This window comes from Sus scrofa, chromosome X (genome assembly GCF_054392235.1).
Source record: "Sus scrofa isolate SSC_HxYL_T2T_F1_AM1 chromosome X, Sscrofa_HxYL_maternal_Yorkshire_Landrace_v2.0, whole genome shotgun sequence".
Lineage (NCBI taxonomy): Eukaryota > Metazoa > Chordata > Mammalia > Artiodactyla > Suidae > Sus > Sus scrofa.
In genome coordinates this window covers 9521363-9546292 of record NC_139401.1, presented here as the reverse complement: position 1 = coordinate 9546292, position 24930 = coordinate 9521363, and the positions used below count along the sequence as shown (strand labels likewise).

Genomic DNA, 24930 nt, shown 5'->3' with positions numbered 1-24930 from the left:
GAAGTGGCTCAGAGGGTCTCAGGAAGAAATGGGCTTTAGCTCGTGTCGGGTGCAGGCTGAGGGGTTGCAGTAAAACCGATTTAAAGAGCCAAGGGGTACAATGGTAGTCCAGTCCCAAATGGGGCAGCGGGAAAGTCACAAAGACTTCCTAATTTGTTTCTCCTTTTGGGGGCTGCACCTGCAGCAAATGGACGTTTCCAGGGTAGGGGCTGAGTGAAAGCTGGAGCTGAGGCCTATACCACAGTCACGGCGACACCAGATCCGAGCCATATCTGCGACCTACACCACAGCTCACGGCAATGCTGGATCCTTAACCACTGGTGGAGGCCAGGGATCGGACCCACGTCCTCAAGGACACTAGGTGAGGTTCTTAAACCCGGTGAGCCACAGCAGGACCGCCAAGACTTCCTGTTAAAAGCTCAGGGACAGTTTAGGATTAGAAAAGAAATAGAAACGTAAAGAGCAGGGTCCATTTGTAGCCACAATGAGACGTCAACAGGACAACCGGTCCTGTGCGCTGAAAGCATCTTCTTTGGGAAGCAGGGACCTATAGGGATGGGAGCTGGAAAAAGTAGGTACTAAAGAGACAGGCAAATGCCAAGGTCATTGCAATCGATGTCAGTGAGGTTAGTGGCAAGGGACGCTGTGAGAGGGCCAAGGGGGGGAGCTGTGCAGGTGGGAGATGCCCAAAGCCAGCAGGGCTTCCAGGAGGAAGGGGTGGGGTGGGGGGGACACCAGAGAGGTTTGCTGGGGGAAGCAAGCCCTCAAGGGCTATGCTGAAGAATTTGATGAGACAGCCAAAACACCAACTTGAAAAGATGCACGCGGCCCAGGGTGCATACTGCATGAGTCACAACAGCCAAGACCCACTGACAGAGGAGTAGACAGAGATGTGGGACATATATACGATGGAATACGACTCAGCCACGAAAAAGAATGCAATGGCCATTTACAGCAACAAGGACTTGGAGGGTATGATGCTGAGTGAAGTCAGTCAGACAAAGACAGATATCACTTATCTGAGGGACCGGTAATACCAACTAAGGAATGTAATAAAAAAGAAGGAGACTCAGCTACAGAGAACGAGCAGGTGGTTGGTGACCACTGGGGGGACAAAAGGGGGAGGGGCGAGACAGGGGGCAGGGGAGTAAGAGGTACCATCTGTTACGTGTTAAATAAATAAGCTACGAGGATCCACTGCACAGCACAGGGAATAGAGCCAAAATTTCATAATAACTATAAATGGAGGATACTTTTTTAAAGATCGTGCATCACTGTGTTGTACACCTGAAGCTTATATAATCTTGTAAATCAACTACACCTCAATAAAAAATAATGAAAAAAAACAATTCCGTAAGAATTCGGCTGGTGTCTGAGCTTCTTGGATTGAGTGTTGATCTTTGCCAAGAAATTCAGGAAAATCTGGCCATCATTGCAAGTAGGTTTTCTGTTTCTTTCTCTTTTCTTTACTCTGCATTACACACATATGACAGAGGGCTTCATCTCGCCACAGAGGTCATGAAGCCTCTCTATTCATTTGTTCAGTCATTTAACAGTCCTTCAGACTGGCTAGTTCTACAATCGCTCTTGTGCTTCACAAAAGGTATTTCTGTAATCTCTCCATCAACAAGATTTTCATTTCAAACACTGTAATCTCAGTTCTGAGATTTCCATTTGACAGAGTTTTCCTTTCTCTGCTGCTATTCCCCATCTATTCACTCATTACAAGTAGCCTTTCCTTTATGTCTTCATAATAATAGCTCCTTTATTTATTTATTGAAGTATCATTGATTTACAATGTTCTGTCAATTTCTGTTGTACAGCAAAGTGGCCCAGTAAGAATAGCTGCCATAAAGTCTTTCCTGCAAAATCCAACAACTGGCCCAACTCTGGTCCTTTTTTTTTTTTTTTTTTAACTGCTTACCCAGGTGGGTAAATCAGCCTACCCCCTGGGACAGCTCCAACAGCCCAAGCAGCAAAGGGCTGCTTAACTGGTCTGCATTACAATACCTGTTTGTTTTCCATTCCTTTTTCAGCAGCACCCAAGGCACGTGGAAATTCCCAGGCCAGGGGTGGAATCTGAGCTGCAGCTGCAACCTACACTGCAGCTGTGGCAATGCTGAATCCTTAACCTATTGTGCCACAGCAGGCATTCTCACAGTATCTTTTTTAATTTTTTTCCCCTTTTTGGCTGCCTCTAAGCACATGCAGTTCCAGGCCCAGGGGTCAGATCCAAGTTGCAGGCAGTTGTGACCTAATGCTGTAGCTATGGCAACCCTGGATCCTTTAACCCACTGTGCTGGCTGGGGATTGAACCTGTGTCCTGACACTGAAAAGATGGTGCTGATCCCAATGTGCCACAACGGGAACTTTTTCCACAGTATCTCTTTTTTTTTTTTTTTTTGTCTTTTTAGGGCCTCACCCACAGCATATGGAGGTTCCCAGGCTAGGGGTCGAATCAGAGCTATAGCTGCTGGTCTATACCACAGCCACAGCAACACCAGATCTGAGCCTCATCTGTGACCTACACCATGGCTCACAGCAACACCAGATCCTTAACTCACGGAGCGAGGCCAGGGGTCAAACCTGCATCCTCATGGATGCCAGTCAGATTCATTTCCACTGCGCCACGACGGAACTCCTTCCACAGCATCTTTTAAACCCAGGCGTAACGCGCCAGCTACCACCTCCCAGCACATTCTCACGACCCTGAGCCCTGCAACCAGCGTTGGCACTTACTGTGTGTCCTTGGAAGGTTTTGACGGGGCGGTCGCAGCCGAGCCTGCAGACGTGAATACACATGTCCGTGCTGCAGGAGGCAAAGGTAGTGTTGTTCTGCCAGTCCACGTCGAGAGCGGGGGCTGTGGGGCAGCAAAGGGGTGGGGACATGTGCATTTACCACGTGTGCCCAGAGGCCAGTGGACTTAAAGTAACAGCATCGTCAAGAAGCCTAGCAACACAATAAAAAAAAAAAAAAAAAAAGCACTTGCAGTGTCCATGTGGCCTCCATGCCTCACACACCTGAAAGACCTGCCCTGCACATCTGCAGGGCTGACCAGATGCATCCAGACAGAGGCCCGGGGACACTTTGTGTGTCCTGGGCACACAGAGTCTCTTGCTCCCCGGGCACGGGTGAGACAGAATGGGGGGAAGCACGCAGCTGCTCCTACCCCTTCCTGCACCCACGGTGTCACTGGAGGCGGGCTGATTTGGTCTGTTCTCCACGGAGAGCAGAGAGAGGAGAGGAACAAGATTTCACAGCCTATGCAGGCGACATCCCCACCGAAGAAACGCCTGCAGCACAGCAAGGCACCCTACCAGCTGGAAGCTGCTTACAGCTGCCAGGAACCCTGTCAGGGGACTCAGTGGCCTTGGGATGGACACCGTCTCTGGCTCCTGGGCCCTTCTCAGGGGCCTGTGGCTCCAAGACCTCTGTAGGGTTTGGGGGACGGGGCCGGCCCGCCTCCCTTCTCCAACCTCCCCAGGAGACTTGTTCTTCTCAGCACCCGTGTTCTCTCGGGCACTTCCTTGCTCGGAGGATCAAGACCTGCAAGCCTCCCATCAGCTCTTCATCAACTGCTCCATCTCTGACCGTGTCTCGTGCGTGTTTCTTTTTTTCTTTTTTTTTTTTTTTTTTTTGTCTTTTTTTTTTTGCCATTTCTTGGGCCGCTCCTGAGGCATATGGAGTTTCCCAGGCTAGGGGTCTAATTGGAGCTGTAGCTGCCAGCCTATGCCAGAGCCACAGCAACGCGGGATCCGAGCCGCGTCTGCAACCTACACCACAGCTCACGGCAACGCCGGATCCTTAACCCACTGAGCAAGGGCAGGGATCGAACCCGCAACCTCATGGTCCCTAGTCGGATTTGTTAACCACTGCGCCATGACGGGAACTCCTCGTGCGTGTTTCTTAAAGAGAGGCCAGCCCTGAGTTGGGAGAGGAATCCAACTTGCTCAGGATACGCTAACTCAGATTGCCCCTTCCTGTTTGCCATGTTCCTTTTCCTCGGTTTGGGGCCACACAAGAGTGGCATGTGGAAATTCCCAGGCCAGGGATTGAACCCGCACCGCAGCATCGACCAGAGCCATTGCAGAAACAACACCGAGTCCCTAACGCACTGAGCCAGCAAGGATCCTCTGTCTTCTATCTTTAAGTAAAAGGTGAGCCCTGCACCTGCGTCTGCCCTCTGCGACGTCAGCGACGGACCCCTTCAGCTCCATCCCGGCACAGAGCGTGTGGGTGGCAGGGTTTGGCCGAGAGGCAGCACTGGCTTTTTCCCTGTGCCTCTCTCTGTCACCTCCCCACAGAGCGTTTCAGCACAGCCCCGTGGGTCCTGAGGAACAAAAAACCTAGAGCCACTCGGTTGCTAGGAGGATCCTGGGGCCAGAGAGCCAAGCCCACAGCTGCTCTTGGTTACAACACTGCACGAGCCAAACCACGAATTCCTGGGCCGGTCTCTGCATTCGGACGTGCAGTCAATACGTCTGGAAGAGGGGCAACCTGTTGGGAGGTTCAGGGGATGGTGACCAGCGCCTGGCCATAAGCACTAATGCTTGCTGAACCTTGCCACCTAGATGTCTACAGGACGCTCTGGACTCTGGGGGCTGTCCCTCTGCCCCCCACCATGAGCTCACCATTCAGTGTGGGGGACCGACAGATAATGGGGCCCAGCTATTCTGAGGGTCCCTCGCGTGGCCACTGAGGCTTGACAGCACTATTCCAGGCACAGCAAGATTGACTTTGCTTTTGTTTTTAAGCTTGAATTCTGAAATGCTTGTAGATTTCCAGGAAGCTGCAAAGATATTACAGGGGGGTCCCCCATGTACCCTTCACCCCGTGACCACCTTTTATGGCCCCACAGTCCAACATCCAGACCCAGGGGGGTGATGGGTATGGTGTGTGCAGGGCTGCAGTTTCACTACATCAGGCAGCCAGGATCCAGAACCGTGTTCCAGCACCACAAGGCCTCCCTTGTGCCACTTCATCGCCACGCCAGCCCCTCCTAGAGCCATCCCCACTCTGATCCACATCTAAAAGCTCCTCATTTGATATAAGGGTCTCTCTCTCTCTCTCTCTCTATATATATATATATATATGAGATTGTTTTAAGTTGTTGGTCTCTTAATTGCAAGTTCATCTCCAGTGTCCTGCATTTGTACCCACCTCTTCTCACGATTTCTGATTTTGGTGGTATAATTGTGCATGGATGATTTCGTATCTTTACTGTATATATACTTTTATTACCGGTGAGCCTTGTCCTTTATGGCATTTTTGTTTCCGGTTGCAGCCTTTTTTTTTTCTGCCTAGAGAAGTTCCTTTAGTATTTGTTGTAAAGCTGGTTTAGTGGTGCTGAATTCTCTCAGCTTTTGCTTATCTGAGAAGGTTTTGATTTTTCCTTCAAATCTGAATGAGAGCCTTGCTGGGTCAAAGGAATCTTGGTTGGAGGTTTTTTCCTTCCATCATGTTAAGTATATCGTGCCCATCCCTTCTGGCCTGCAGAGTTTCTGCTGAAAAATCTGCCAATAACCTTATTGGGGTTCCCTTGTATGTTATTTGTTTCTTTTCCCTAGCTGCTTTCGATATTTTCTCCTTGTCTTTAATTTTGGTCAGTTTGATTAATATGTGTTTCAGGGTGTTCCTCCTTGGGTTTAGTTTATATGGTGCTCGTCAGGCTTCCTGGATTGGAGTGAGTGGTTCCTTTCCTATGTTAGGGAAGTTTTTGGCTATTATCTCTTGGAATATTTTTTCTGTCCCCTTCTCACTCTCTTCTTCTGGCACCCCTATAATACGGGTGTTGGTGCATTTACCATTGTCCCAGAGTTCTCTGAGACTCTCTTCATTTGTTTTCAATCTTTTTTCTCTTTTCTGTTCTGCATCTGTAATTTCCACTAATCTGTCCTCCACCTCGCTTATTCGTTCTTCTGCCCCCTGTATTCTGCTGTTAGCTGCTTCTAGTGAATTTTTTATTTCAGTTATTGTATTCTGCATCTCTTCTTGTTTAAGTTTTATATCTTGTACCTAGAAATTATCATGCTAAGTGAAGTCAGCCATACAATGAGACACCAACATCAAATGCTTTCACTGACATGTGGAATCTGAAAAAAGGACAGAATGAACTTTGCAGAACAGATACTGACTCACAGACTGAAAAACTTATGGTGTCCAAAGAAGACAGTTTGGAGGGTGAGGGGATGTGCTGGGGTTGTGGGATGGAAATCCTATAAAATTGGATTGTGATGGTCATTGTACAACTACAAATGTAATAAATTCATTGAGTAATAAAAACAAAGAAAAAAACTCATCATTTGGAGACTCTTATATCAATGGCACCAACCAGCAAGACCTGCGGAGACTGGCTTTTCTTTATTGCAGCAGAACCTGCTTGAGATCCCTCCAAGCCGGCATGAGTCATCCAGCCTCCAGAGAGTCTGCTCTTGCTCATGCTTTGCACTGTCCACCGTTCAGGCTCTGAGCTAAGGCTTCCTGCCCAGGGTGACGGAGGGCGCCCCCATCAGGCCTCCAAGGAGAATGGCCGTTTCTCAGGTCAACCCGTCACATGCTAAGGAAGCTGTGCCTGCAGTGCTCCCCACCTGCACTTCACCTTGGAAAACAGCACCCTTCCTTCCCTTCTGCCTTGGGCAGGCTCTACCACACGGCCAACTCAAAAAAGCAAGTAACTAACACCTAAGACTTTCCAGCCAGTGACGGCACAGGCCCACCTCGTGGGCAGCAAAATTACAGGCAAGACGCTCTCTCGGGACAGAAGAAAGAGGTGGTCTGTGGGATGGAAAGCCCTTTCACGGACCTGGGGAATGCTCTGGGGAATACTGCAGGAAAAAAGTTCTCTTTATTATAGTTGATGTACAGTGTTCTGTCAATTTCTGCTGTACAGCAAAGCGACTCAGTTATGCATATATATATATATATACATTCTTTTTCTCATATCATCTTCCATCATGTTCCATCACAAGTGATTGTATATAGTTCCCTGTGCTGTACCGGAAACCGTTCTGTAGATATGTTCATTTGCGGCATATTTTAGATTCCACGTAGCAGTGATACTATATGGTATTTGTCTTTCTGTCTGACTTACTTCACTTGGTATAAGAACCTCTAGTTCCATCCATGCTGCTGCAAATGGCATTACTTTGCTTTTCTTTATGGCTGAGTAATATTCCATTGTGTACATGTAGCACATCTTAATCCATTCATCTGTTGATGGACATTTGGGTTGCTTCCATGTTTCGGCTATTGGGAACAGTGCTGCAATGAACATACAGGTGCATGTATCTTTTTTAAGGAAAGTTTTGTCTGGATATGCACCCAAGAGTGGGACTGCTGGGTCATATGGTAGTTCTCTACTTAGTTTTCTGAGGTACTTCTATACTGTTTTCCATAGTGGTTGTACCAATTTACATTCCCACCAATGTAAGTTTCCCTTTCCAGCATTTTTTATTTGCAGACTTATTAATGACGGCCATTCTGACTGGTGTGAAGTGGTAGGTGCCTCCCTGTAGTTTTGATTTGCATTTCTCTAATAATCAGTGATGTTGAGCATTTTTTCATGTGTGTGTCAGCCATCCACATGTCTTCTTTGGAGAAATGTCTATTCAGGTCTTCTGCCCATTTTTCACTTGGGTTGTTTGTTTCTTTGCTGTTGATTTGTAGTTGTTTGTATATTCTGGAGATGAAGCCCTTGTCCATTGCATCGTGTGCAACTATTTTCTCCCATTCTGTAGGTTGTCTTTTTTTTTTTTTTTTTTAATGATTTCCTTTGCTGTGCAGAACATTGTAAGTTTGATTAGTTCCCACTGGTTTGAATGTTACATTTTGCTGAAAGACTTTCTTTTTTTTGTTGTTGTTGTTGTTGTTGTTGTTGCTATTTCTTGGGCCGCTCCCGCGGCATATGGAGGTTCCCAGGCTAGGGGTTGAATCGGAGCTGTAGCCACCGGTCTACGCCAGAGCCACAGCAATGCAGGATCCGAGCCGCATCTGCAACCTACACCACAGCTCACGGCAACGCCCAATCGTTAACCCACTGAGCAAGGGCAGGGAATGAACCCGCAACCTCATGGTTCCTAGTCGGATTCGTTAACCACTGCGCCACGACGGGAAATCCTGAAAGACTTTCTAAATGAATTCTTAGGATAAACCCATTAGAGGAACTTTGCTGACAATCAATTATCTTGGGCGTATCCCCTGAAAAACAGAAGGCAAAGCTTTCTGCAAGACAGATATTCGGCCAGCACACGAGTATCTGATGCTCTAGGCCTCTGACCTTATCACTACATCCTTTTTGACAACCAAAGGAGGAATGGTTATGGCTTTGTGCCAGACACGGTGGAAATTCACCAGACTGGCTTTGATCTGCACAGTCTACAGCGCAGACGTCTGGCCCGGAGAAGACACACACAGATCAAAACAGGCAGACTGTGCTGCCAGGGGCTGGGGAAAGTGGGCGTGACAGTGTGTTCTTCATGGGGGAGGGGTTTCCCGGCGGGATGACAGGAACATCCTGGAACCAGACTGTGGTGAATGGTACACATGCCTACTCCCCACCCCGCCCGGGGCTGGGATGCCCACATGCTGGTCCTGGAGTCATGTCCGTTTCCCCGGGGCGGGGGGGGGGCCGATATGTTCCAGGATACGCTCCCCAACCTCCCCATCTTGAGTGGAGTTACATGAAAGCCACACCAGTAACAAAATGATGGGCAGCCTCAGGTGTATCAGACGAGGTCCCCAAGCCCTGGGGACAGCCATGGCAGAGGTGGGCGCCCTGTGCAGGGCAGAAAGGTGTACACCAGCACCTGCTGGGTGGGCCTTGAGCAGGGGTGCTGAAGTACCAGGTGGACTAAGAGAAGCTGGCATCCATGTATCTGCCACGGGCCTCGCCAGTAAGGGCCCTTCCTCAGTCTGCTCCCCGCAGGGCTGCATCCCTGGCATAGAGCACCCCCTGGGCACTGAGATGGGCTGTGCTGTCTTGGGGGGGGGGCCCTTCGGCCAGTCCTCAGGTTGAGATCATCACCAGGCACCACCCATCCCGAGAGGCCCCCTGACGCCCTCGTACGCATCCCCTCGGGGACAGCTGACACAGCAGTAAAGGCTCACCCTACATATGGCGTGATGCCCCAGAATGGAGCAGCTGGTTCCTGGGAAGACAGGCGGGAACTACCCACTTGTATGATTGTCTTCTCACGGGCTGTCCCTCCTGCGGTGTGTCCACCTCTGTCTTAGGTTAAGAGGCCGCATCTAACCACAGCTCTGAGTCTCAGGGGACGTGAACTGTCACGTGGGAGGATGGGAACCTGGATGCCGAGACCCCGGGCTGCCCTGTGGGGCCTGGTGCGGCTCCAACACACAGACACAGTCGGGTCAAGAGCAGCAGCTGCACATTGTACAGGAAGGGCTTACCAGCCCGGGCTGACACCACTCCTTGGGCCCTTGGCCCGAGTCTGGGCATCTGGATTTTCCAGAGGGTTTCCACCATCCCTGACTGGGAAGAATGGCTTCCACGCCTCGACTGTCTGTGCAAACAATGTGGTTTATGCTGCGCCCCCTGCTCCTCCCAGGGGTAGAGAACTTGCGGGCCTGCTGGGCACAGGGTGCCAAGGGGGCAGGCCCGCAGAGCCACCCTGGGCACCAGGCTCTGCTGAGTTTCCTGGTGGAGGACGGTTTGCACGCGCCCCTAGAGCTTGTTCCTGGGGCCGTCAGCAAGTCCTGTGTGATTCCACCAGGAGGCGATGCCTGGAAGCTCTGGGTCTCTCCCGGGTGACTCTGCCCTCTGCGGGTTTTGCTTTGCATCTTGTTGTCAGAAGAAGTCTGAGCTGTGTGTTCACCTGTACGCTGAGCCCTCCTCCTGGGAAGAGCTGAAGCCGGGCGAGGTCCCCCGGCCCCCATACCATGTCCTGGGGCTGCGGCCAGAAGGAGCCCAGGTGGGGTCAGGGCGCGGGGGGGTGGGGGTGGGGCTGCAGTGTTTGCAAACTTGGTACCCGAGTGCTGCAAACCTTAAGAGCCACGCTTCCTGTGAGACGGGTTTTCTCACTACAGCAAGGGGACACTTCCCAGGACTCAGATGACTACTTCTGAATTAGCAAAACACAAAAATACATCTCCGTTTTAAAGCTACGCACCAGAATGAAACGGAAACTGCTGTTTGGCCTCTCCGGTGTGGGCATCCCAGATTATTGTTGTCTGCGCTCCGCAAAAAAACAAAGAAAAGAAAACAACGTTAGTAACTTTTCTTGGGGAGTGTTTTCTCCAGAAAAATGTATCCTACAAGCAAACGCAGGGGGCCCCTCTCTTCTCTCAACCCAGCACTACCCAATAAATAGCACGCAGGCCACACAGGAAGTTGAAACTTTTCTAGTAATCTCACACACACACACACACACACACACACACACACACAGGAAAAAAAAGGTAGAACTAATTTTAACGGTTGTTTCTTTCAGTCCAATGTGGCCAAAATATTAACATTTCAACACGACATCAACACAGGACTATCAGTGCGATATTGGACATTCTTTTTGTCCGTGTCTTTAGAATTCATGGTGTGTTTAGCGCTTGAGAATCCAGACGGTCACATTTATAAACCTGGCCACACGTGGTGGGGGTTACTGCCCTGGACCCAGCAGCCCTGAGACTCAGAAAAGGACCAATCCTGGTGGGAATCCGCCCAACCATGAAACTGTGTGGATGCAGATCTAAACACGCTTTCGTAACCCATCCAAAAGAAAAGCTGCAGAAATGGGTACTTCTGAAAAGTCCCATGACCTGGGGGCATGGGATACAGTGGGTTACACTGGGGTGTGGCACTGATTGACTGGTGCACCTATAAAGACGAAAAAAAAAAAGATCTCCGCCCTGGGGGCATGGGGGGGGCAGGGGGACAAAGCAAATCACAGACGCTTAAGAAGCTCCTGCTGGGAGGCCCTTAGGGAAGCAGCCAGGGGGAGCTCAGTGAAAAGCATTACAACTCAGTCTTTTTTTTTTCTTTTAAAATGGCCACTCCTGCAGCAGAGGGAAGGTGCAGGGCCAGGAACTGAATCTGAGCAGCAGTGGCGACCCACGCGGCACGCTTTAACTCCCTGAGCCTGGCTGGGGAACCGAACCCGCATCTCCTTAGTGACCCGAGAAGCTGTGGTCAGATTCTCAACCCGCTGTGCCACGGAAGGAACTCCCAGAATTGAGTGTTAATCAGCAGGAATTTTCCACTGCACTGGAACCTTTACTCGCCCCCGCGCCCCCACCCCGGCAAAGATCTGCCAGGCAAAGGACATATAAACTCTTCCACAATTCTGATACAGTTTCACACGCTACATCCGTATCTGTTTCAATTTGCTGATGTTATACATTGACTATCCACTGGATAAGAGCTCCCCTAGTGGCTCAGTGGGTTAAGAAGCTGACTAGTATCCATGAGGATGCAGGTTCGATCCCTGGCCTTGCTCAGCGGGTTAAGGCTCTGGCGTTGCCATGAGCTGTGGTGTAGGTCGCAGGTGCAGCTCGAAGCCTGCGTTGTTGTGGCTGCGGTGTAGGCTGGCAGGTGTACCTCCGATTTGACCGCTAGCCTGGGAACTTCCATATGCCACAGGAGCAGCCCGAAAAGATTTAAAAAAAAAAAAAGCAAAGAATATACTCCAGCCAAAAAAGCGTTCGTGATACGAAAGCTCTTCAGAATTTGAAACACACTTTAGCCACTTTGGGCTAAGCATGCACTGAAGGTCAAAGCCAGCATCTCTACATTACATTTCCTCCCTGAGAATATACTGCTTTTGAAACCTGACTATTACGCGCTGGCTGACTACTAATCACGGCAGACAGTGTCTGCTGCAGAGACGGCTAGGACCCCGAGTGTGCAGTTCACGAACTGTCTCGTGCACTGCCTGGTGGGGTCAAAAGATAATCAGGCAGCAGATCCAAAACGGATATAAAAAACAGCCCCCGGGGTGGGGGCAGGGAGGAGCCGAGGATGCAAAGAACTCTTTGGAGTGTGTGGAGGTTCAAGGGCAGGAGTTCCTGGCCATGGGGCGGGAGTTCCAACCCTTTCCCGACTCTATACCAAGGTGTCCCCAAGGCCAAGTGGTGAGGCTCTCGAGGGCTCCATGCTCCTGTCCGTGAAAAAGGACAGAGCCCTCCAGGGAGTCCCTCTCACCTTGGGAGCATCACAGGGGCCAACGCAGGCAGTAGTTATCACCTGCACAAATCTTTAAAATAGTTCAGTCAGCAGCATGGATGACCAGCCTTCCAGAAGACCAAGTTCCATGTGTGTGTGTGTGTGTGAGTGTGATGTCTGAACTGTAATGTCGCTGGGAAAATTCAGTGGTAGCTGTAGGAGAACCTTTAGCGCATCAACCACAGAAGCTCAGCTTTCTCATGTGAGACATGAGGTTGCCAAGGTTGAACAAAAGGTTTGCTAGCATCAATGAGAGAGAGAGAGAGAGAGAGAGAGAGAGAGAGAGAGAGAGAGAGAGAGAGAGAGAGAGATGAAGAATGATAATTCACTGCCCTAGTCGGTGACCCTACTGTCGTGCAGGGGCAGCAAACCTTTCCTGTCAAGGCCCAGAGAGAGAATATTTCAGGCTTTGAGGACCACACGGTGTCTGTTACAACTCGTCCGTCCGCTGTTGTAGCAGGAAAGCCGCCACGGACTATTTGGAGCCAATGGGTGGGGCTGCAGGCCAAGAAAACGTTACTTACAAAAACAGCTGATGGGCCAGATTTGACCTGCGGGCCAGGGCTTATCAAACGCAACGATGACTATTCCGAGAGCGTGACAATGCTTACAGGTCACCTCTATCATGTTCTAAGCATTTTTAGAACCTGAATGGACAGACAGTAGTGACTTTACAATCATCCTGAAGTCATTATGCAAATGCGAAGCCTTCTGGAGACCAGGCCAGAGCACTGCACGCAGGCATGGTTTCTAGCTGTAGAGCCATACACTGATGTGAGAACGGGGCTGTTTTTTCCTTCTTCACTTCTTTCTTTCCTTCTGTCTTTTTAGGGCCGAACCCACGGCACATGGAGGTTCCCAGGCTAGGGGTCCAATCGGAGTTTTGGCTGGCGGCGTAACCCACAGCCACAGCCACGCCGGATCTGAGCTGCATCTGCGACCTACACCACAGCTCAGGGCAACGCTGGATCCTTAACCCACGGAGTGAGGCCAGGGATCGAACCTGGGTCCTCATGGATGCTACTCAGATTCGTTTCCGCTGAGCCACGATGGGAACTCCTCCTTCTTCGGTTCTTGATAACGCTTCTTTTCCAAAGCTGTTTGGAATGACTTAGAATTCCTGCCGAGTTTTGGGGCCGGCATAACCATTCACGCAGGGGCTCTAGGGGTCATGATTCCATTTCTGTCCTGACAGCTAAGGAGACAGAAACCCAGACAGGGTAGGGGGGGTGCTGGAATTAGTGGAGTCAGAGCCAGGATGGCATCTACACCTGCGGACCTTTCACCCAGTGTCCCTTCACCCCATAAGGGCTCCCAGATGCGCCTGGGTGATCACAGCCACTCAGACTTACTGCCGTCACACCCACCAGGCAACCTGGTCTGGGCACAGAGTGGATTCTAGGTCTGCTCCGCGGGCTGCCATGAGCACGCGCCCTCGTACGAGCGTCTGCCTTCCTTCCTCCTGCTCTCAGGGACCCTGCGGTCTAGAGACAGAAGCAACGATTCTCGAGGGAGGGGAACAAGCCTGGTGGGCAAAACTGCTGGTCAGAGTTTACGCAGAGGGCACGCCACACCAGTGGGCTCCTTGAAGCAGTGGATAAATGCAATCTGGGGATTGCTTCTTTCTCCCACTGAATACGAACCTCCAAACACATGGGGGGAAGCTTTGCAGGAAGGTCTGTGGCTACAGTGCATGAGATGACGGGAGGTCGGACAAAACCCACACAAACAAACAACCCCGAGACAAGTCCTTCAGATTTCTTCCGGGGAGGCAGCAGAAGTCTCGGAATTCAAAGAAACCCTGAAGTTATCGGACATTAAACCTAAAGGAGCATCCGCGGAGCACAGAGACATCTTTCACGCAAACACTCACTTTGTCGACGCCAGCACTCAAAATGTAATTCCCCTTCTTGTTCCACTTCAAGGCAAAGATGGGGCCTTTATGTTGGCCTAAGGTGCTGGCCAGGTTACCTGGTATGTAAAAAAACAAAGCACAGCAAGCATGGTGACCTCCAAGTCCCGGGCTGCTCCCTGGATGATGACAAACCACAGCACCTCTCGGCCGATCCCCGAGCCGGGGGAGGCAGAACTTACCATCTTCCGTCCATATCCTGGCAAAACCGTCATAGGAACCTGTAGCCAACAGTGTCCCATCACTCTGCGGGCCAGAGAGAAACACACAGCAACAAGGACAGCTTAGTGGGGGCAGCTCTGAAAAGGGAGCCTCTCACGTAGGCGGGGCCCCGACCCGTCTGACGTCAGTCACCAGTTTCCGGGGAAGGGCCTCGCCAGGTACGGCAGGTGTGCCGGCCGACCTCAGCCGCCGCTGCCCTTCCGTGAGCACCGAGGACAGAACGGGCTCCCCGGTAAGAGCATCAAGGAGAGGAGGGGGCGAGGAAAGCACATCGCAACCCCTCCCCACCTACGACATCCATAGCAACACCTACGAGAAGGTATCGTGAGGCTTTTGGAGACTGAGATGAGCTTTTAAAGACTTTTGCAGAGAGGGAGGACTGGACTCTGTGACGAAGTGACAGAATAGGCAGGAACAGGTCATTAAAGAGCGACAAAGCCGCAAGGAGCCGAAGGCTGCGTGTCTCAGATACACACGCACGAGACCCCGGGGCTGGAGGATCAGGACAGGCTCCCCGACAGGACCTCCAGATTCCTCCCGAGCACCCAGCTAGGGGCCGCCCAGGGCGAAGAAACAGAGGCCGGCCCCCGGGGTGGGGGACCGAGCACACGGCCCCCTCCTGGCGTCCGTGTCACCCGCTCCATCCCGCAGCCCTCCCGTGGCTGCGGGCGGGCTTTGCAGACGTGAAGTGAGCGTCCAGGGGGTGGAGGCGGCTTACGTTCCAGTCCAGCGAGGTCACGTCTTTGTTGCTGGGGACGTCGTGGCCGCCCTCTCGTATGCAGTGCCTCAACACCAGCTGGGTGGAGCCCCCGTTGCTGTTTTCGTTGAGGTTCCATATCCTCGCGGTGGAATCTCCGGATCTGCGCAAGGAACACACGCGGCCCTTGGCGTCTTACCCCCGCCCCCTCCCCGCAGCGCGTCCCTTCCCGATCCCGGCTGCGCTCAGCAATTTGAAAGGTCCCCGAGCTGCTCCCCACCCCGCGGGAAGTGGCGGAGGGTCGGCTTCTCCGCAGTCAGCGGCTCCGGAGCCCAGGCCCGGTCTGCACGCAGGGGGCAGAGGCCACACGCACGGGAGCAGAGGAGCGCGTGTCCCCTCCGGCCGCCCAGGCGCCCTGACCCCGGGCAGCCCCGCCGGCCGGCCTTACCCGGAAGCCAGGAGGTCACTGACGGGGTTCCAGGCACAAATGAACACCTCAGACTCGTGGCCTCGAAGGACCGTGGCTTTGTTGGGTGGAATCTCCACGTCCCCATCGATTTCCATTGGCTTTGAATGATTATCTGTCTCGGGAAACAGGCAGAGACGCGTGGCTGACGGACACCAGAGAAACCCACCCGCGGGGCCCCTGAGTTCTAGAAACGACTTCTTTGGCTGCGCCAGGTCACGTCACTTCTGATGATGACAACTAAATCATGGCTTTTATGTAATTTAGCAAATATGCTACCTTTCTTTACACTCTCCAAATTTAACAGAAGAACACAAACCAGTATTTCTTCTTTATAACTAGGGCCAGGATCATATCTACCAACAACCAGAACGAGACTGGGCAAAGCTGACCACAGCCAGCTGGCTCTTGAGTGGAGGCGCCTTCTCGATAGGACAAGACATTTTATCTGGAGGGTGGTGGACACGAGCCATGATAAATGCCACCTGGGAGAGGCTCACCCTGCAAAGTGGCTGTTTTCCCCCAAGTGGCACAAGAAAAAAATTTCTTTTTTTTTTCCTTTGGACTTTTTAGGGCTGCACCCACAGCATATGGAGGTGCCCAGGCCTAGGGGTCCAATCGGAGCTGTATCCGCCGGCCTACACCACAGCCACAGCAACGCAGGATCCGAGCCAGGTCTTCGACCTATACCACAGCGCATGACAGCACTGGATCTTTAACCCACTGAGTGAGGCCAGGGATCGAACCTGCAACCTCACGGCTCCTAGTCGGATTTGTTTTTGCTGCGCCACAACGGGGTACTCCCAAGAAAAAAAAATCCCTGAACGTCAGGATGAAGCTTTATGTCAGACTGCATTCTGGCCACGACCTGCCTTGCGGCAAATTGGGAGCAAGGACCAGGCGGGACCAGGTTTCCAGAACAAAGTAAAAGTCAAAACCACCAGATGATGTGTGTGTGGTGGGGGGTGGGGTGGCAGTCAGCCCGCAGATGAAAAGTAACCCCCAGGGACCCCTGAAACGGAGGCTCTCAGTCTGTGAGCCACCAGCGCACTTTAAGGCGTTGCACCTGCCGCCCGGTTGGCCACGTGCCCTCGGAGTTTCCTAAGATCGAAAAGACACAGGTGCAATTTGGAAGTCTGCAAAATTCCTGTCCTGGCAGACAAACGCAGTTCTCGAAGCTCCCCAATTCAAGTTACTTTCTGGGGTGAGAGACTAAGAAAACAAGGACATGTATCTTCCCGTTTTATTTTTGGAATCCTGAGCGATGTAGTCCATACACGACCTGTGCTTCCAGCCACCTATTCTGTTCTTCTCCTTTCTCTGCCCCATCACTTTGGACCTTGGTAACAGTGACTACGGGCCCTGCCAGCGGGAGGTCTTTTCATTCAACACTCGACAGATGGCCTCTAAGCCATCCTGCTGTAACATAATCCGCATCGCAGCCCGCCCTGGCTTCGGCTTCCTGCTCAACGCTGTAGCCGCCCCTCTACCCTACCAGAGAGGCCTGGAAGAACGCCTTCCCTGGGCCCATGGATGATGACCCAGGCAGCACGGCTGCTCGGAGGGAGATGACTTTCAAACAAGGCAGAACACACATGCATGCATAACACATGGGCTCACACCGCAGACACACACACACAAACTCTTTGCACGTAAACCTCCGAGCACTTTCGGAGTTTAAAAGCAGTCACAGTGTCTGGGTAAACACGGTAGCCTCTCATTTATTTGCCACATACTTTTGGGCACTAAGCAAACGGGGACCCTCTGGCAGGCCCCAAAGAAGCACCTGCTGTCTGAGCCCGGGGCCCTCTCAGAGACCATGAGCTCTGAGTGTCACATCACATCTGACTGCCAGGCTGGAGGATGCGGCGGGGCCTCCACCGACAATCCTTTCCTTTCCGGCCCATCATCACAAGGAAGAAAACTACCTTTCACGCTACATGAGCTCTCAGGACACCTCTCCTGAAGCTGAGCGAACGTGGGTAAAAAACACATGTCTAAGGATGTCGATGCCAAACCTTCCTGGCGGTAGAGGAGGCAAACCCTGGACACCCACCCCAGCAACCGCGCAGGAGGCGGGGCCTCGAAGCAGCGCGGACCTGGCTGGACAGAGAGCAGAGGGGAGCCGCCGAGAGCGAGGCTCCGGAGCCGGCACTCACTTATCGCGTGCGCTCCGTTCTCCTCGCCGTTCACCGTGGCCTCGCCGTTCTTTGGTGGATTCTGCTGGGAAACAGCCGCCGCGGCTGCCGGGGCCGCCGGTGCCGCCGTGGCTGCTGCCGCTGCCGCCGCTGCCGCCGCCGCTGCGCTGGCCTGCTGCTGTGCCAGCTTCTCCCGGAAGGCCTGCTGCCGCGTCTGCACCACGTCGGGCATCACCGCGTCGATCAGGGACAGGGACTCTATGGGGCGGCCGTCGAACACCGTGCCGTCCTGGGGACCGAGCCCGGCACAGCGTCAGCTCCTGCACAGGGCTCCCGGCCGGGCTCCGCCCTCCCACCCGACAGGTGCGGCCGGGGAGAATGAGAGCAACCCGGAGCTGCCTCGGGGGATGCTGCCCCCGGTCGGGAGTCCCGAGGATCCCAAGCCAGCTGCCGGGATCCCAGGTGGGCAGCGCGGTGGGAGCGGCGAGGGTGAGCACCCACGGAGGACCGGGTGTAATCGCTGCCCCCAGGTGGGGCCCGAAGTTTGGGTCAACACCAACCTCTGCTGTAGGGGCCCCCGAACCCTTCCACTCAACTTCACCAGGAGAGGGCCACCCTGAGGCAGGGGTTCTCAAAAGGGGGTGTGTGTGTGGGGTAATTCTACCCCTCTGGGGACATGTGGCAAGGTCTGGAAACATTTGGGGTTGTCACACCTGGGCTTCTAGGGATGCTGCTCCCCATCCCACAGAGCTCAGGACAGCCGGGACAGAGAAGGATCTGGCCCCCAAGTGTCGAGACTGCCCAAGGCAAGAAAGCCTGCCTGGGGCCCGTGGTAAGTGTGGAGCCACCCCCCTTTCATGTGACAGAGGTCTCTCTTTGGACACCTCAGGCCCAGGAGAGTTCCCTGCCCCTCACAGGGTTGGATTCCTGACACACCTGCCCCCCCCCCCCCGTAATAAACATGCTGCCACCTGAAGGGACTCCCTGGGCTCAGGGAGCAGACCCACATGCATGCACTATCCTCCCAACAGCACGGCTGAGCTCCCATTCCTGTTTTTGGAACTTCCTTTGAACCTCTGGTTTCTATCAACAAGGAAAACATTTCCAGGCACACTTAAAAATGGGACAGGGTTCTCTCCTTAGAAATACGCCAAATGTTAGAGTCACATGAAACTTGGTGCCTCTCGGTCGCGTCTGCTGGATGGGCAAACATGTTTTCGCCCGATTCCCCATAAATTAGGAAGACCTGAGGACCTGAGGTTCAGCTGTGCGGTGTCGCAGTGAAATATCGCCCCAGCTGACCACTAGTTACTCTATAAACTGTGAAATAATGAAACAATATAAAACAACAGAGAACATGGGAAAAAGAAGACAGTCACCTCACCCCCTGGCTACGGCCATGGAGGGGCCAGTGCTGACCGACTGGTCAGCCAGCTTCTATGTCACCCCTTTCTTCACAAACTCACACCCCACGTGGATGACGATTTTGTAAAAGGTAGTGACTGCCCAGAGTCACAGAGCATCTCCCAGCTTCCACTTTAAAAGCAAGCTGCCTCGTTTTTCACGGCTGGAAACGTACGTGACAAATGTGATACTCTTTCTTTCTCTTTTTTTTTTGGTCTTTTTGCCTTTTCTAGGGCCGCTCCCATGGCGTATGGAGGTTCTCAGGCTAGGGGTCCAATCAGAGCCGTAGCCGCCGGCCTACGCCGCAGCCACAGCAACACGGGATCCGAGCCGCATCTGTGACCTACACCACAGCTCACGGCAACGCCGGATCCTTAACCCACTGAGCAAGACCAGAGATTGAACCCGCAACCTCATGGTTTCTAGTCAGATTCGTTAACCAGTGAGCCAGGACGGGAACTTCGACGCTCTTTCATCCTTCTTGGAACATGTGGGATTTTGAACTGCCAAGGGCGGGTAGGTATGGGGGCTTCTCAAATGGACGCCACGGAAACCGGGGGCAGGGAAATCCAACTGCAGCAGCATCATACAATCTGAGAGCTGGGGGGACCTCTGGGGTCTTGTACCGCCAGCCCCACGCTGATGTGTTTTGTAGACAGACCCTAGAGGGGCCTCAAGTTGCCGGTGGAAGATCGCGGGCATCCCATGTGAGAAAAGGAAAGAGGAGCCTGCCTGTTGTCAGGCAAGAAAGAGCAAAGGGTAGGAAGACACTCGGGTGTTTACAGAGAGGCGGGGTTGTGGACGACGGCAGAGGAATCCACGTGACAGAACCCAAGCTACGGGACTTCTGCTTAAAAGCTAAGCGGAAAGTGGACTTAAACGCCGTGAATATGACAGACCTGGAAGGAGAACATTAGTTCAGAGGAAGAGGGGATGGAGCAGGCTGTGGAGGGATTCAGGCAGATGGGCCCCAAGGCTGCTGTGGCCCTGGAAGGGGCTGCTGGAGGGTCCGGCGACCCTGGGATGGGTGCTGGTAAAGAGGGGGGCGTGGGCACGGGGCAAGTCGGCTGTGCAGAAGAACATGGGGACGCTGGGGAAGCCCAGCCAGCCCGACCACGGAGGGAGAAACGGGGTGAAGGAGCAAGGGGTCAAGAGAGCAGGGACCCAGATGCACATGCAAGGAGGCCAGGGGCACCACAGGGAGCCCGGGCATCCTCACAGGACCATCCTGAGGGCAAAGCAGTACAGGAGGGAGGGGAGCTCGAATAAGCCATTGACACAGGGACAGAGAGTTCCCTGGGGGCTTGTGGGGCTAAAGATCGGTGGCTGCTGTGGCAGGGTTCCATCTCTGGCTTGGGAATTTCCGAATGCTATGGGTGTGGCCAAAAAAAAGGGGGGGGGGAGGATAACACTGGTCCAAGTACCCAGTGTCCCAATCCACAAAGAGGAAGGGGACACAAACATATCAGAACAACTTAAAGTTTTAATTACTGTTCCCCCTTCCCCCCTTCCCCCCAGCAGCTGTTCAATGAGCACAGTAATGAAACCATCCTTGAAATGCTCCTGAACACAAGAGGCGTCCTCTCTCCTCCCTGACTGGTTGCACCGTGACATGGACCACAGATTCTAAGCAAACGTTTCACAGGGTCCCTCTTCAACCCACCTGCTTGAAGGAATTGAGGCGGGAGAGCATTTTCTGCGCATGTGCAAAGGCCACACCGCCCTGAGGTACCGCTGGCCCTTGAACAACACGGGTTGGACCTGCACACGTTTGCTACAGGCGGATTTTTTCCAATATCTGCACTACTATGTTCACTCTCCTCGGATGGGGAAAAGTCCGCGTATGCGGAAAAATCCGCGGATGCGGAGTAATCCGCTCAAGCTTAAGGTCGAATACAGGATCTGAACACCTCGGGTTTGGCATCCACGGCAGCTCCTGGACCCAAACTCTCTGGATGCCCAGGAACGACTGTATAAAGCGCCTGCAAATTTGCTGAGTGGTTTTCAGATCTGGCAAAGTACCGTGTAACTGTGACCATCAGTCAACAGCCGGTGATGTGCGCATGGATATGGAAGACACAACCGTCTAAGCGGCCTCGGAGGCTTGCGCCTTGGGTGTCACTGACCCGCGTCCCCCAAGCGGATCAGGTGTTAACAGCGAGGGAGAGGAAAGCGCTTCCCCGGCTCTCCCATGCTCCCCGGGCCTGCGCGGCGTGGGCGCTGACCGCCCGCCCCGGGTGCACGTACCTCGTTGATGCTGATCTCGGCCTCCACATACTGCAGCCCCTTCTGCAGGATGGAGATGAGGGCAGCCGGCGGCACTAGCGTCCCATTGATGTTGGACTGGCTGATGTGGCTCTCGATACCGAACGTGAAGGCCGAGTGGGAAAAACCTGCAGCAAGACAGAGGGGCCCGGGTTCCGTGAGCCCTGGGCTGGGGGCGGAGGGATCAGCCACCGAGACCCGAAGGCGCCACCACCGACTTCAGACGCACTTCATTAGCAGGGAGACTTGGCTGTAGGACCCAGGGTGCTGCCCTGGGCCGTCGCGGGCAGGGTCAGGCAGAGAGAGGGAGCGATGGAGAGCGCGGCAGGCGTGTGTGCTCGCACGCCGGCGAGAAACAGCTGTAAAGGGAGAGCCTTTATTCACAGCACAACAGAGGCTGGAGTCTGCGCGGGTTAAATGTTACAGAAATCAGACTCCAGGCTTTCGACCTGGGTTTGCAGGGCTCCTTCCAGACGCTTATGCTTCTGTCTGTTGTTTTACCAAAACACTGGGCATGTCCCCTTGGCTAAGCGATGCTGGGGAATTAGAAAGAGGGGAGACTCTTCCCTCAGGAATCCTCAGCTACTGCCTCTGTAAGCAGCTGCGGCTAACACAGATCGCAGAGACCGTGGGGATGGAGGTGCTTGAATGAAAACACTGGGAGCCAAGTCAAGGTGGTGACAGGGTGTAGAAGCAATGCCTGTTTCAAGGAAACGAGGTCACACGGGGTGAGACAGGAGGCGCTGGGGGTTCACGGGGTGGGGGTGGGGGTGTCTGCTCTGTCAGGCCCTCACCTGCGGGGGTCCTGGGAATCCTGCACCCAAGGCGTCCCTTCTATGAGCACCCACCCATCCTACGTACTGGGGGGCTGGGCGGCACACTGCCTCCCACACTCAGTTCCTAGGAGGCCACCTTCATCAGCCAAGGAGGCAGCTGGCGCCCCCTCCCCCGCTTCGTCCCAATCACCATCCTGCCCTGTTACCAAAAGAGCCGGACTGTGCAATAAACGCAGCGCTCTCCAGAGAGGAATGTTCCTCCACCGGAGAGGCTTTCTGCCCGCGGTCACTTCCCTCCCCTTCTCTCGCTCCACTCCTCCTCCTCACCTACCTCCCGCCCACTCCCCTGGCCCGGTTATTAAGAATCGGCAGAATATGCAGTTGATGGACGTCATGTCAAGAGCAGGGTCGTAGCCGCTGTGAATTCCTGTATATTCTTCTTCCAGACTGTAACCATGGACGTTAGACTGCACAGAGGGGCGCCCCCTACAGGGCCCCTCGGGAAGGGCAGGAGCAAAGGCCCTTTACATTCAGCCTCATCTTTTCCTTCGAACTTGTTCTCTCTCTGCCCTCCTTTCCCCCGCCCACTCCCGCCACAACAGAACCAATGACCCTATGCCCTGGGTCTCTGCCACCCAACACAGAAGCTCATCCCCAAGCTTTTCTCCCTCGGTCTCCAGCAAGGGGCAGAGTAGAAAAATCCCAGGCTAGTGATGCAGCAGGACCATCTCACGGACTCCTCCGTATCCACTCTGGGCCACAGTGGAGCCTTCTCTCCTAGGAATTCTTCCCGGTGACAACCCCACTCACCTGGTTCCTACCATCTCTTCCCCTCGTGTCTCCACCCGCGGATGGGACAGAGCACCGCACCGCAGGCCCTGTCTTATCCTCCTGGGATCTCCCAGAGGTCTAGGGCAGGCCTACGCCCACTGCAGTAATAACAATAAGCCCAACACCAGGCAGCCGGTACTCGGCACCCACACGTGACCAGGCTCTGCTCTAGGAACTCCCTTCGAATTCAGTGCAGCCTCTTGTAACCCGTGCAGTCAACCCCTGCCCTCTGCTCCCTTTTACAGACCGGAGCCCCTGATCGCTCGAGGGTAACTGAACCTAGCCACTAGCTCCGCATTCGGGCAGCAGGACACCACTCTGAGCCCACCGCAAACTCCACCTGGAAACATCTACAGAGTTCCACGAGCACGGCTTTGACTGCTGACCAGGCTCCTGACGAACACATCTCAGTGACTGACAGCAACTGTGGGAGAGAATCAAGCTCCTGGGCTCTGTCTTGGGCCACTCAGGCAGCCACAACAAGACACCACGGACCAGGGAGTGCAAGCAGCATGTTCGCCAGTTCTGAAGGCTGGAAAGTGCAAGATCAAGGCAAACTGAGCGACTGGCGGGAGCCCACACTTCCTGGCCCACAGACATGGTCTTTCCCCCATAACTGCACGTGGTGGAGAGCTCCCTGTCTGCCCCCCGCCTTTTTAGGGCCGCACCAGTGGCATATACAAGTTCCCGGAGTAGGGGCGGAATCGGAGCTGCAGCTGCCGGCCTAGGCCACAGCCACGCCGGATCCGAGCTGCATCTGTGACCTACACCCCCGCTCATGGCAACCCTGGATCCTTAACCCACTCAGTGAGGCCAGGGATCACACCTGCATCCTCATGGACACGAGTCGGGTTCTTATCCCACTGAGCCACAACGGGAACTCCCCCTGGGGCCTCGTTTACAAGGGCCCCAATCGCACGCATGAGGGCCTCCTCCCTCCAAAAGGCTCCACCTCCGCATCTCACACTGGGGATTACGGTTCGCCGTGTGCATTTTCTGGGGGGAAGGGGAGGCGAAATGCAGTCCACAGCAGCATGTTTCTTTCACGCCCCCAGCCACTCATTTACTCCCCAGAACGACACTGGGCCGTGGAAGTGCTACTCGAGGTGCACAAGATACAGTAAATCCTGACTACGTTTCCACCTTCAACCAAACCTGTGTGTCCAATATCTCAATCCTCACAGCAGCTGTTCAGAGGTGGTGTATTTGTGTGTGTGCTTGTTTTTTTTTGTGGGTTTTTTAGCAGCACCGGCAGCATGCGAAAGTTGCTGGGCCAGGGTTTGAACCCGCACCACAGCAGCAACCTGGGCCACTGCAGTGATAACACTGGGTACTTAACCCAGGGAGCCACAGGGGAATTCCCAGAGTGGGTGTTTTTCTTTTGCACACGCGCAGGGCGAGTGTCAGAGAAGCAGGACAACCTGTCCAAGGTTCGTACATACGATGAGAGGTTGAGCTGGCATCTCAGCTCTTGACGATGAGGTGCCAGGGTTCACCTTTTCACCTCGCTCATGCTAAGACCTGACCCACAGGAAGCAAAGCTCTTCACTGCTCTGCGTGGATGCCGTGTCCACGCCCAGCTAGACCACTGGTGCTCTCAGCAACAGCAACCACAGGGGCAGCACAGGCAGCTTGCAAAGAACAGGGTGCAAACCTGCTTCTAACCCAGGGCTTGAACATGTTCTCAATGTCTTTCTTTTTCTTTATTTGGGGGGGGGTTAAAGGCTAAGTATACAGTTTGGATGCATAACTTTCTCTCTCCACGTGATTCTGCTCTTCGATGCAGATTCCATTTCTAGAACATGCGGATGACAATCCTCAGGGAAGGACTGTTGAAAGGAGGGGGTGCAGCCGTGAAGACGAATGGCGGATGTGGGAGCCTGAGGCTTCTGCAAAGAGGAGGGCTGAAAGCAGTCGGCTAGAAGGAATGCCCCGCTCGCTGAGCAAAACGATGACTCAGCAGGATAAAGCTCTACAGGGGAACCAACCGGGACCTGAACAACTGACTGACAGCTGGAAGGCTGGCATCTCCAGAAGGGATGCGCC

General features: G+C 53.6%; 1 protein-coding gene across 4 annotated transcripts in view; it reads right to left on the bottom strand.

Annotated features, from left to right (window-relative positions):
- The window catches only part of TBL1X (transducin beta like 1 X-linked), a 245118-nt gene that overhangs the window by 10973 nt on the left and 209215 nt on the right, over positions 1-24930 (bottom strand). For all 4 annotated transcript variants that reach the window (XM_085007108.1, XM_085007111.1, XM_085007110.1 and 1 more), the window contains 8 exons: positions 21260-21405; positions 17630-17897; positions 15453-15585; positions 15026-15167; positions 14268-14331; positions 14047-14144; positions 10129-10189; positions 2740-2861 (listed from right to left, as the gene is read on the bottom strand). In XM_085007108.1, coding sequence (XP_084863234.1) covers positions 2740-2861; positions 10129-10189; positions 14047-14144; positions 14268-14331; positions 15026-15167; positions 15453-15585; positions 17630-17897; positions 21260-21405 — 1034 coding nt within the window. The remainder of the gene's footprint in view (positions 1-2739; positions 2862-10128; positions 10190-14046; positions 14145-14267; positions 14332-15025; positions 15168-15452; positions 15586-17629; positions 17898-21259; positions 21406-24930) is intronic.